This window comes from Trichechus manatus, unplaced genomic scaffold, assembly GCF_000243295.1.
Source record: "Trichechus manatus latirostris isolate Lorelei unplaced genomic scaffold, TriManLat1.0 scaffold00338, whole genome shotgun sequence".
In the NCBI taxonomy this organism is placed as follows: domain Eukaryota; kingdom Metazoa; phylum Chordata; class Mammalia; order Sirenia; family Trichechidae; genus Trichechus; species Trichechus manatus.
This window is the reverse complement of record NW_004444274.1, coordinates 349,739-361,674: the sequence shown is the minus strand read 5'-3', so window position 1 is coordinate 361,674 and position 11,936 is coordinate 349,739. Positions and strand designations below refer to the sequence as shown.

The following is an 11,936-nucleotide window of genomic DNA, read 5'->3' as shown; positions in this document are numbered from 1 at the left end:
GCACCAGTTCGGAGCTGACCTTGATGGGCTCCTGGACTGGCTTCGCGACGCCTACCGCTTGGCGGTTGCCGGCGACTTCGGTCACGACGAGGCGTCCAGCCGCCGCCTGGCGCGCCAGCACCGCGCGCTCACCGGGGAGGTGGAGGCGCATCGCGGGTCCGTGGGCGGCCTGCGGCGCCAGCTGGCAACACTAGGGGGCGCCAGTGGCGTCGGATCTCTGGTGGTGGCGCTGCAGGTGCGCGTGGTGGAGGCCGAGCAGTTGTTCGCCGAGGTGACCGAAGTGGCCGCGCTGCGGCGCCAGTGGCTGCGCGATGCTCTCGCTGTCTACCGCATGTTCGGCGAGGTGCACGCCTGCGAGCTGTGGATCGGCGAGAAGGAGCAGTGGCTGCTCGCCATGCGCGTGCCCGATTCACTCGACGAAGTCGAGGTGGTGCAGCACCGGTGAGTGCGCGCTTTTGTGGGACCAGGAGAGGGACTCCCAGCTCCTCTTCCTCACGCACCCGGTCTCGCCTTCGTTAGTACAACAGTTCCCAAGTTCCTCACATCAGGGCTTCCAATTCCTGCTTCATCCTTAAGCAACTTTGTGACATTTCCCATGCAACTTCCCTAACCTTTCTGAACCTCAGTTTGCCATCTGTAAAATGGGGATGACACTAGTCCCTACTTCACAGACTTGTGGTGAACAGTAAATACATTAATAGGTGTAGAGCACTCAACACAATGCCTAGGGGTACAGGAGCATTCCATGAGCATTTACTATTATTGATGTTGTCAGGTGCCCTCAAGTCACTTCCAAATCATAGCGACTCTATGTACAGCAGAATGGTCCTGCATCATCCGCACAATCGTTGTATGCTTGAGCCCATTGTTGCAGCCACTGTGTCAATCCATCTCGTTGAGGGTCTTCCTCTCGCTGACCCTCTGCTTTATCTAGCATGATGTCCTTCTCCAGGGACTGGTCCCTCCTGATAACATGTCCAAAGTATGTGAGACAAAGTCTCACTATCCTTGCTTGCAAGGAGCATTCTAGCTGTACTTCTTCCAAGACAAATTTGTTCATTCTTCTGGCAGTCCATGGTATATTCACTATTCTTTGCCAACACCACAATTCAAACGTATCAATTCTTCGTCGGTCTTCCTTATTCATTGTCCAGCTTTTACATGCATATGAGGCGATTGAAAACACCGTGGCTTGCTATTATTTTTACCTCCAGACTTATATTCACCTGGCACGAAATTAGTGACCTGAGCTCCTTCATGGGAATCCCCCCCTCACCCCTCCCATGGGACTCCCAATGCCCCTGCGCAAATTTGATCTAATAGTAAATGTTCGTTGAATGAATCAGTGGCTCTCATGAATCACACCTCCCTAGCTAATATCTCCAACCCCTGTCACGTTTCTCCTTACCCTTCTTTACACCCCATGATGTGTTATATACTCAACTGCCTGTTGGCCCACTTAGTCATGAGTCATTCAGTGAGTCCATGGACAATGTCTTTGTCCCACTGCACCTTTCTCTCTGAGTGTCTTGTCCCTCATCCATTCATTCAGCAGCTGTTTGCTGAGTGCCTGCCCGGTTCTAGGTCTTCTGCTAGGCATTTCTGGAAACACAGGCCTCGTTCCTGCCCTTACTATACTCACGGTTATCCAAGCCCCAGTCTTGGGCATTGCTGGAAACCAGGGAGGATCATAGTCAGATTAAAAATGACCTCCCTGTGTGGACTGGAGGGGTGAGAATGGTGGCTGGGAGCCCAGAGAGGCAGCTGGGAGGGGGCCCAGGTGGGAGAGACGGCTGGACCAGGGCAGGGCTGTGGGCAGATGGGAGAGATACTCAGAAGACCAAGTGGACAGGCCATGGGGGCTGCCAGGCTGAGGCTGGAGTGTCCAGGATAAGGCCCAGGGTTCTGGCCTGAGGGGTGGTAGGGCTGTCCCTGAGATGGGGACCCAGAGGAAGAACAAACTTGATGGGAGATGCTGAGTCCTATTTTGAGTCACAGTGGGTGCAAAGGGCCTGGAGGAGGTGCACGGCTGGTTCAAGAGAGAGGTTGGGGCTGGAGACTGACATGTGGGGGCCATGGGTGCAGGGGTGAGGATCGAGGCTGCGGGGATGAGTGAGACAGCCCAGGGAGGGGGTGAGGGACAGCTCGGAGGGCCCAGGAAAGAGCCCTGAGGGTACGAGCATTTAGGAGGCAGGTAGGAGAGGAGGAGCCAGCAAAGGAACCTGAGAAGGGGAGGCTATAAAATCAGGAGGGACAGAAGGCAATTTCACAGAAGCCAAGTCGTGGGCAGGTCCTGAGCATCCAGGCCTCTGAGCATGTCCATCCTCTTCCCGCAGATTCGAGAGCCTGGAGCAGGAGATGAACAGCCTGATGGGCCGTGTCCTGGACGTGAACCACACAGTCCAGAAGCTGGTGGAAGGAGGCCACCCCAGCTCAGAAGAGGTGCGCTCCTGCCAGGACCACCTCAACAGCAGGTCGGTGGGGCCTGGGGCTGGAAGTCCTTCCTGGTTTCTGACATCAGCTCTTGCCATCATTGCCTTCCTCATTCACTCAGCTGTGGAAATCGAAGATGTGCCATCTCAAACCCCCGAGATGATAACAGCCATCTGTTAAGTCAGCAAAGTCTTGAAAAAATGGTAATACCAGTGCTAGCGATGATGTGGTAAAGTGAGATACAAGACTTTTCAGTTGGCTGTTCATTGATTTGCAGCCTTGGTGGCACAGTGGTTAAGAGCTCAGGTGCTAACCAAAAGGTCGGCAGTTCGAATCCACCAGCCCCTCCTTGGAAACCCTATGGGGCAGTTCTACTCTGTCCTATAGGGTCGCTGTGCATCGGAATCGACTTGACGGCAACGAGTTATTCATTTATTTGTTCAGAAACTATTGAGTATCTACCATCTGCCAGGAATTTTTCCAAGTACTTTGCACACTTGTTTTATCTCCCAGGATCCCAGGTTCCATAGTACAGCCTCCAGAATTCAAAACTCACTAACAATAGTAACAGATTAATATCCCCGCTCCCCTGGAACACTACCAGCTCATAGCAACCGTATAGGACAGAGTAGAACTGCCCCACAGGGTTTCCAAGGAGTGGCTGGTGGATTCAAACTGCTGACCTTTTGGTGAGCAGCTGAGCTCTTAACGGCTGCGCCACCAGGGCTCCAATGTGGTTATAGCCATCAATATTTATCAGAAATAAAATGGAAATTTGTAAAATATTTATTAAATCGTTCACAAATAACACCCATAAACCTATTGCAACGCAACTAACATTCTTAATGAAAAATAATGTTTTTCAAAACAAAAACTAGTAGCGAGTGGCGTTGCGTTGCGTTTTTTTGCAAATCTCTTTAACATCTGGCTCCAGAGAAGGCGGCTGGATTCCTGCCTCTGTTTCCGTGTCAGTCTCTTGTGATACTCTGGAAAACTCCACCGTCCACTTGGGAGAGAATGAGTGGAAAGGCAAAGAAAGCTTCAGTATTGCGAGAGTGCCCTGGTGGTGCATTGGTTAAGAGCTCGGCCTCTAACCACAGGGCTCGGTAGTTTGAATCCACCAGCTGCTCCTTGGAAACCTTATGGGACAGTTCTGCCCTGTCATCTAGGGTCACTCTGAGTTGCAACTGACCCGACGGCAACGGGTTTGGTGTTTTGGGTTATTGTTGTGAAAATAGCTTGGGCTTCGCTGGGATTACACTTTGAGAACCGCTGCTCTGAGCAAATGGGCCGGGTGGATTCCATTTTAAAGAGGCAGAAACTGGGGCTCAGTGAGATAGTGACTTTCCGAGGTCACACAGTGCCTAGGTGGCCAGGGCTTGCATTGGAACCTAGGTCTCCCTGTCATTCACGCCCAAGAAACACCCCTACCCTCCTCTTCAAGTCTCCATCCTTCCCTTGGGTAGGTGGAACCGCATCGTGGAACTGGTGGAACAGCGCAAAGAGGAGGTGAGCGCGGTGCTGCTGGTGGAGAACCATGTGCTGGAGGTGGCAGAGGTCCGCGCCCAGGTGCGCGAGAAGCGACGAGCAGTAGAGAGCGCGCCCCGCGCTGGCGGCGCCCTACAGTGGCGCCTTAGCGGCCTGGAGGCGGCTCTGCAAGCGCTGGAGCCAAGACAGGCGGCTCTCCTGGAGGAGGCGGCCCTACTGGCCGCGCGCTTTCCCGCGCAGGAGGCGCGGCTCAGCCAGGGCGCAGAAGAGCTGGGCGCCGAGTGGGGCGCGCTGGCAGGCGCGGCTCAGGCCTGCGGCGAGGCGGTGGCGGCGGCCGGGCGCCTGCAGCGTTTCCTGCACGACTTGGACGCTTTCCTGGACTGGCTGGTGCGCGCCCAGGAGGCAGCGGGAGGCGGCGAGGGGCCCCTGCCCGGCAGCCTGGAAGAGGCGGATGCGCTGTTGGCGCGCCACGCCGCTCTCAAGGAGGAGATGGACCAGCGCGAGGAGGACTATGCGCGCATCGTGGCGGCCAGCGAGGCGCTGCTCGCGGGGGACGGCGCTGAGCTGGGCCCGGGCCTGGCGCTCGACGAGTGGCTGCCGCACCTCGAGCTCGGCTGGCACAAGCTGCTGGGCCTGTGGGAGGCGCGCAGGGAGGCGCTGGTGCAGGCGCACGTCTACCAGCTCTTCCTGCGCGATCTGCGCCAGGCGCTCGCTGTGCTTCGCAACCAGGTGCCTGCTCCGGGTTCCTTGGGAGGTTGGAGGTGCAGGAAGTGGGGGTGGGGAATTGTTGGGACAGAGGAGTGCTTCGGTGGGGGAGGGGAGAGTTGGTGGTGGTGTTTGCAGGACCACTGAGTTTGTGGCTTATCTGAGGTGGGTGGGAGTTGAGAAGTGATCTGTTATGGGTAACTGGGTTTGAGGATCATCCAGAGTGAGCGTGTGTGAGCGTGTGTAACAAAGTTTGAGGGTTATGATGGGTGGGCTGGTGTCTTATCTGGAGTGACTAATGGTTTGTGGACTATTCCGAGTGCGTAATGCAGTTAAGTATTTATTATGAGGGGCTTACTGGATTTGTGGATTGTCCGGAAAGAAATGAGTATGAGGTTAATTCATGAGGGTTAATAGGATTTAAAGAAGCTCTTGGGGTGGATAACAGAGGCTGTGATGAAGTGGGTGACCCAGGGGGAGAGATTTAGGGTCGGTGAGTGAGTGTGGACTCGGTGGTTGTGGGAGGCTAAATTTGCAAATTATCTTCATTATTGGGGTTGACAATTTGGTGGTTATCTGGGGACTAGCGATCCAGTTTGGAGATCATTTGGGATTGGGATTCAAGTCTGAGGATTTGGGCAAGTTAGAGCACCCAGTTTTCGGATTGTCCAAGAGCAGGTACCAATGTTTGGGGATCATCTTGGGAAGGGTTATCTAAGGGGAGCTGACCCAGTTGGAGAATTATCGGGGTGGGGGGAGATGGGGAGCATCTAGGATCCTGAGGTTCCTGGATATCAGAGCTGAGGTGGCCTTGAGAGACCGTGACTCACCCATTTTACCAGTTAGAAAACCAAGCCCAGAGAGGGAAAGGACTTCCCTAGGGTCACACAGCACCTAGTTAAGTCTTTCATCAAGTAAGCACCTATTTACTGAGTGCTTCCTCTCTGTACCAGCCACTGTTCTGGGGCTGGGCACACATCAGGACACCAAACAAAAGCCCACCCTCGTGTGGCTGACTTTCTGATGTCTGTGTATGTGGGGGAGGGGAAAGAGACAGGAAACTAAATGTATATATAATATTATGTCAGAAATATGCTGTCACTTCATTAAGCAGAGTGAAGGGATATGGCAGGGGTGGGGGTTGCTATTTTTGGCAGATGGTCAGAAAACGCCTCTCTGAGGAGGTGACATTTGGGCAGAGACCTGAAGGAAGTGAAGGAGCTAGCCACGGGGACAGACTGCCAGGCCGAGGGACCAGCATGGGCAAAGGTCCTGAGGTGGGATGGTGCCTGCGTGTTCACGCTTGAGCACAGTGGGCGGAGAGTGGTGGCAAGCCAGGCGGGCAGCCTCTCCCAGGCTCCCGGAATGGAGAGGGACTGAACTGTGCACCACCACCCCCTTCCAGGAGATGGCGCTGTCGGGTCCCGAGCTCCCGAGCACCTTGGAGTCGGTGGAGGAGGCGTTGAAAAGGCACCGGGATTTTCTCACCACGATGGAGCTGAACCAGCAGAAGATGCAGGTGGCCGTGCAGGCTGCGGAGGGCCTGCTGAGACAGGGCAACGCCTACGGCGAGCAGGCCCAGGAGGCCGTGGTGCGGCTGCTGGAGAAGTAGGCCCCCCCCACACCCCCGGGCCTAGGTGTGGGGGGTCTCGGCACAGAGGAGGGGCGAGAAAGGCGCTGTGCGGCTCGGTGCCCCCACCGTGTCCGCTTCTCTGCCGCTCTCTGATTTCTACCCAATTCCATAACGTTTTAGATTCAATTTATTTTTTGTGAAGGGTAACACAGTTGTAAATTCAAAAGGTACAGAGGAATATTCAATGAAAAGTTTCTCTCCCACGCCGGCCCTCAGCGCGGAATAGCTGGACCGGTTGTTACAAAGTTAAAATATGTCCTTAAACCAAAAACCAAACCCATTACCGTCGAGTCCATTCCGACTCATAGTGACCCTATAGGACAGAGGAGAGCTGCCCCATAGGGTTTCCAAGGAGCGCCTGGTGGATTCAAACTGCTGACCTTTTGGTTAGCAGTCGTAGCTTAACCGCTGCGCCACCAGGACTCCAAAAACTATGTCCTTACGTGGGAATAAAGAACTGTCCCTGGATGTCCAGCATCAGTCCTGCGGCTCTGGCCCCTCCGCTCGACCCCGCCCCTAAAGGCTAGGCGCATGTTCTGCTCCAGCCCCCCAGTTCCCCTGCAGACAGCATAAGTACCCAGAATGCGTGGCGTGGTGTGTGTCTCTGTGTCTTTCATGCTCCCTCGCTGGGCTCGCTTCTGTCACCATCTGTCTCTCCACTGCCCTGTGTCTTGTCTGTGCGTGCAGGAATCAAGCACAGACATTGACTGAGCGTCGCCTTGTGCCAGGCACTATTCCAGGCCCTGAACAAACCAGATTCCTCCCTCCAAGAATCCCAGCCCTCACGGAGAGTTTCGCTAGGATCTCTTCCAGTCTCTCTGTCACTATCGGTGTTTCTGCCTCTCCCTCCTCTCTGGCTCTTTCTGGAATGATGCAGGCTGGAAGAAGGCCCCACAGCCTCCTTCTGTCTTCCAGTCTCCTGATGGAGAGCAGACCTGGTCACTCCACCCCCACCTCCACCCCAAGACCCTGGCCCCCCTCCAGGCTGGGGCTGACGTGCCATTTTCTCCTAAATTCATCTGAGTTGAGGCTGGAGGTTTCTAAAGAAAGCTTTTATGGGGATCCTGGGCCAGAGCATGCAAACTGATCGCCTGGTGCTTCCAGCTCCAGCCTGGCCCCTTCTTTCCTTTCTCCCCCGTTTCTTGAGCACCTGCTATATGCCAGAAGAGCAAGAATGAGGGGCCTCAAGGACTGTTCGTTCTGTGATCCACTTTATTCCTTTTCACAGTCATTAGTTAAGCGCTCCCTGTATTCTGTTTATCATTTATTCTTCAGTCAGTTTAGCTGGTACGGAGCCTGTGTGGTGGCCAGGACAGAATACAATGGCTGCCGTCAGAGAACTCACACTGTCTGACGAGGCTGGCCCAGACAGTCGAGGCTGGGACGGGGGAGGTGCAGTCACAGGGGTCAGGGCTGGGATGAGGGAACTCAGGAGGCTGTGGGAGCCCAGACCTCTGCTGGGGGAGGTGGGGACACATCAGGCATTGGGACAGACCTGATCCCTGTTCCCCACCCAGGTCCTTGTTATTTACTTGTCTGTCGTTGTTAATTGCTGCCACGGTAACCCCACATGTGCAGAATAGAACTGCTCCATAGGGTATTCAAGGCTGTGACTTTTTGGAAGCAGATCGTCAGGCCGGTCTTCCAAGATGCCTCTGGGTGGGTTGGAACCACCAACCTTCGGGATAGCAGTCGAGCGCTTAACCTTTTGCTCCACCAGGGACTCCATTTACTTGTCCAGGGTCATGTTTTTCACCCTATGGGAGTGATAACAACATCCATCACTGGGGGGAGGGCTTTCCACACCCAGACCAAAAAACCCACTGCTGTCGAGTCGAATTCCGACTCATAGTGAACCTATGGGGCAGGGTAGAACTGCCTCATAGGGTTTCCAAGGCTGTAAATCTTTACAGAAGCAGACTGACACATCTTTCTCCCTCGGAGCGGCTGGTGGATTCGAAACACAGACCTTTCGGTTAGCAGCTAAGTGTTTAATCGCTGCACCACCAGGGCTCCCATTCCACACCCAGTTAGGGGTCAGGCAGACCCAGGTCCTAATCCCAGCTCCACCCCTCCACCTGCAAGATGTAGGGCCAGTCACTTAGGCTCTCTGTGCCTCGCCTGGCCTGGAACCTGACCCAGCTCTGTGTGCTAGGTGTCGGTCTTACCTGCATTTTGCATGGAGGCTCAGAGAGGGAACTGACTTGCAGGTCATGGCAAGCAAGTGGCTGTGCCATGATTTGAACCCTGTTGTGTTTTCTCACCCTGGTGGAGACAGAAGGGATTCTCCTCATCCTTAGGACTGATGCTTGACAATTTGGCTGGTCAGGGCCTCAAGGGACTGATATCGATTTCAGAAGCATTTCCTGGCTCCAGGGCTGCAGCTGCGGTGGAGCTGGCGGGAGTCAGTACTTCGCCTGCTTGTCTCTGGCTCTGCCTGTTCCTCCTCTCCAGCTCTGCCTCTGTAACTTTCTCTCCCACCGTCTCTGTCTCCATCTCTCTCTCTCTGTATATTTTTGTCTCCCTCCGTCTGCGTCTTTCTACCCTGCCTCTTCCTCAACTATTTCTGCCTTTTTTTCTGCCTCTTTCTCTTCTGCAGACACTTTTGTTTCTTTCATTTCTCTTGGCCTATCTGTCTCTCTTGTATTCATTGACTCACTCATTCATTCATGTAACAAATATGTATTTACTATGCATTTCCTATGGGCCAGGCCCTTTTGCTAGGCATTGAGGATACAGGTGTGAACAAAACAAAAATTCCTACCTTCATGGAATGACAAGATAAATAAGTCAAATATATACTGTGTTAGGTAGTGACGGGAGCCCTGGTGGTGCAGTGGTTAAAAGCTTGGCTGCTAACCTAAAGGTCGGCAGTTCGAATCCACCAGCTGCTCCCTGGAAACCCTAGGGGGCAGTTCTGCTCTGTCCCATAGGGTTGCTATGAGTCGGAATCCACTCAACGGCAACCGGATTTTTAGATAGTGGTAAGTCCTAAGGAGGAAATTAAGGAAGCAAAGCCTGCCAGGAAGTTCTGGGGAGGGGCCTCGCTGAGAAGGTAACATGTAAATAAAGATCTGAAGGTTAGAGGAGGTGGTCTGTGAATAGCTCTCCAGGGGGAAGAGCATTTGAGGCAGAAGGAACAGCAGGTGCCAAGGCCCTGAGGTGGGAGTGGTGAGTTCAAGAACATCGAGAAGGCCAGTGTGGCAGTCAGAGTGACAGAGGGGAAGAGTAGGGGGAGGGGAAGAGTCGGGAAAGGTAGGGGCAGGAGGATGCTGGGCCTGGACGGTCTGAGAAGGACTCTTAGGGAGCTGGGGGCCTTGGAAGGATAGTCTCTTTATCTCTTCTCTGTCTCCCTGGGGGAGGGACTACACAGGCACACATGTGGGCTGAAGTCAGAGGCCCCCAGGCCCCTCCGCTAGGCCTCTTGGGAACTTTGCCTACACTGTGGGCAGGATGCCTGGGGCTTTGATCCCAGCTGGCTGTGGGGGTAGGGCCTAGGTCCAGCCTGACCACTTCACTCTGGCCAAGGGCCTGACTCCTGCCTGCATGCCCAAGCACCCACCCCACCCTTGCTGAGGCTCCAGTCCCATCTCTCCCCACACCCTGGTCTCTTCTCTCCTGTGGCACCCCCCCTACACCGCATCTGTCTGTCAGGCCATGTCTTGCCCACTTCTCTGCCTGCCCCCCGCCCCCCGCTGTCCCTGCATTTTTCCCTTCCTCTGCTTCCCCCCTTTCTCTCCTTTGCTGCTCTCTGTCTCTCTGTTGGCCTCTCTCTGTTGCTACCCCTGCTCCATTTCTCTCCCTCTCTCCCTGAGTCTCTGCCTGTTTGTCTCTCTCTCTCTAGGCCACTGTCGCTTTATCGCTCTTTGGGTCTCTGTCATTCACTCCCTCTTGATGTTTCTGTTTCCCGCCTTATCTCTGGACCTGTGTTGGTCCGCCTGTATGTGTCTCTCTGTCTCTAGGTCTGTTTATCTCTCTCTAGGCATGTGTCTCTCTTTGTATCTCTCTCTCTGAGTCTGTTTCCCTCTTGATTTCTCTTTCTCTCTGGGCCTGTGTCTAACTCTCTGTATCTCTTTCTCTCCAGATGCGCGTTTCTCTCTCTAGGTCTCTCTCTGACCTACGCCTCTGTCTCTGGTTCTCCATCCCTCTCCAGCTCTATCCCTGCCTCTGCGCCTTCCGGACTGCCTCTCCCCCACCCCCACCTTGATCCCTACCCCTTCTCTCTTATGTATGTCCCAGGCTCCACTACCCCTGCCCAGCCCGATGCCCTCACTGTGCTACAGCCAGTGCCCCTTTCCCCAGCCTCCGCCCAGCCCCTCTTTCCCCACCCCCAGGAGCCAAGAAAACCAACTACAGGCTCAGCAATGGATGCAGAAGCTACACGACCAACTTGAGCTGCAGCACTTCCTCCGAGACTGCCACGAGGTAGGACTTCAGCTGTGCTGGGGCAGTGACGCCCCCTTTTCTAGGGAGGGAAGAACTCCGGGTCAGATGCGCAATAGGGGCGGGGACGCGCCGTCTAAGTGGGTCGTAGAGCGATGTTTACTGTGGACCGCCAGGGGGCGCGCGAAGGCCTGTCTCAGTGCGCATGTTCCGCAATTCCCTCCCCGCCCACGCGAGCGCCGGGGCAGAGGGGCGGGGCCTTTGGCGCCCCTGGCAACGGCGCGCGTCCGCGCCTACTGGTCCCGTGGGGACGCGCGCTGATCTCACCTTTCTCTGTGGGTATTTGTGAGATGATCCCTGCCTGGGGAGCGAGAACAGGGCAAGGCGGGTATGGACCAGCTGCCCAGAGCGCTCCTTCTGTCAGAGATGGTCCTGACCGAGCCCTTACCCCTTTAAAGATATCTAGGAATCAGGATGGTCATTCAAATCAGAGATGGTTCAGGCCCCCTTCCCCATTAGTGACGGCTCAGGAGACAGGCTGCTTCCCCCTCCTTCCTCTGCATTCCATCAGAAGCTGTTTTGGACTCCGCGCACATAAGAGAGAGCCCTATTAGACATATCCAGTAAACATTTTTCTAACCCCCAGAGTTGGTGCCGCCCTCAGGCTCCTCCATCTGTATGACACAGAATCACCCCCTCCTCTCTCCCGTGATGATCTAGTACCTGTCTCCCCCAACGAAAGATGGTTCAGGAACCGGGCCCTGTCCCCCCTCCCCCCAATTAAAGATGGTTTGGCCCTCCCCATGGTGAACTCCCACGGGAGATCATTTTCCTCATATGTGAAATGGACAAGGGCTCCCCCATGTCCCCATTCCTACATAAATGAGGTGGACCATGGGAGATTGTTCTGGACTGAGGTCTTAGATGATCTAGGGCCCCCCTCCCATATACTTCATCATCTACATAGCTGAGGTGGCCAGGGATCCAAGCCATTGGAGATGGACTGGAGCCCCCCCCCCCACACACACACCTCATCTTCACATAGCTGAGGTAGCCTGGAACCCAGCCCACCCCACCGCCATTAGAGATTGTCCAGGAGCCCCCTCCCCCGTGAGATTGTTCTGGAGTTCTGAACCAAGGGACAATTCATCTGAGATGGCGTAGAAGCGCCCCCCTCCCCACTCCATGCTTCAGGGAGGGTGGTGATTCCTCCCCCACCTCCAACTGGGGCCCCGCAAAGAGGCGGGCATGGAGGCAGGCAGGGGGCGCGCGCGGGCGGGCGCGCTGCCGCGGC

At 55.1% G+C, this 11,936-nt stretch overlaps 1 protein-coding gene across 1 annotated transcript in view; it reads left to right on the top strand.

Annotated features, from left to right (window-relative positions):
• SPTBN4 (spectrin beta, non-erythrocytic 4) overlaps positions 1-11,936 on the top strand; it is a 97,755-nt gene that overhangs the window by 47,510 nt on the left and 38,309 nt on the right. The window contains exons 14-18 of the mRNA XM_004390866.1: positions 8-441; positions 2,337-2,474; positions 3,900-4,650; positions 6,032-6,234; positions 10,594-10,684. Coding sequence (XP_004390923.1) covers positions 8-441; positions 2,337-2,474; positions 3,900-4,650; positions 6,032-6,234; positions 10,594-10,684 — 1,617 coding nt within the window. The remainder of the gene's footprint in view (positions 1-7; positions 442-2,336; positions 2,475-3,899; positions 4,651-6,031; positions 6,235-10,593; positions 10,685-11,936) is intronic.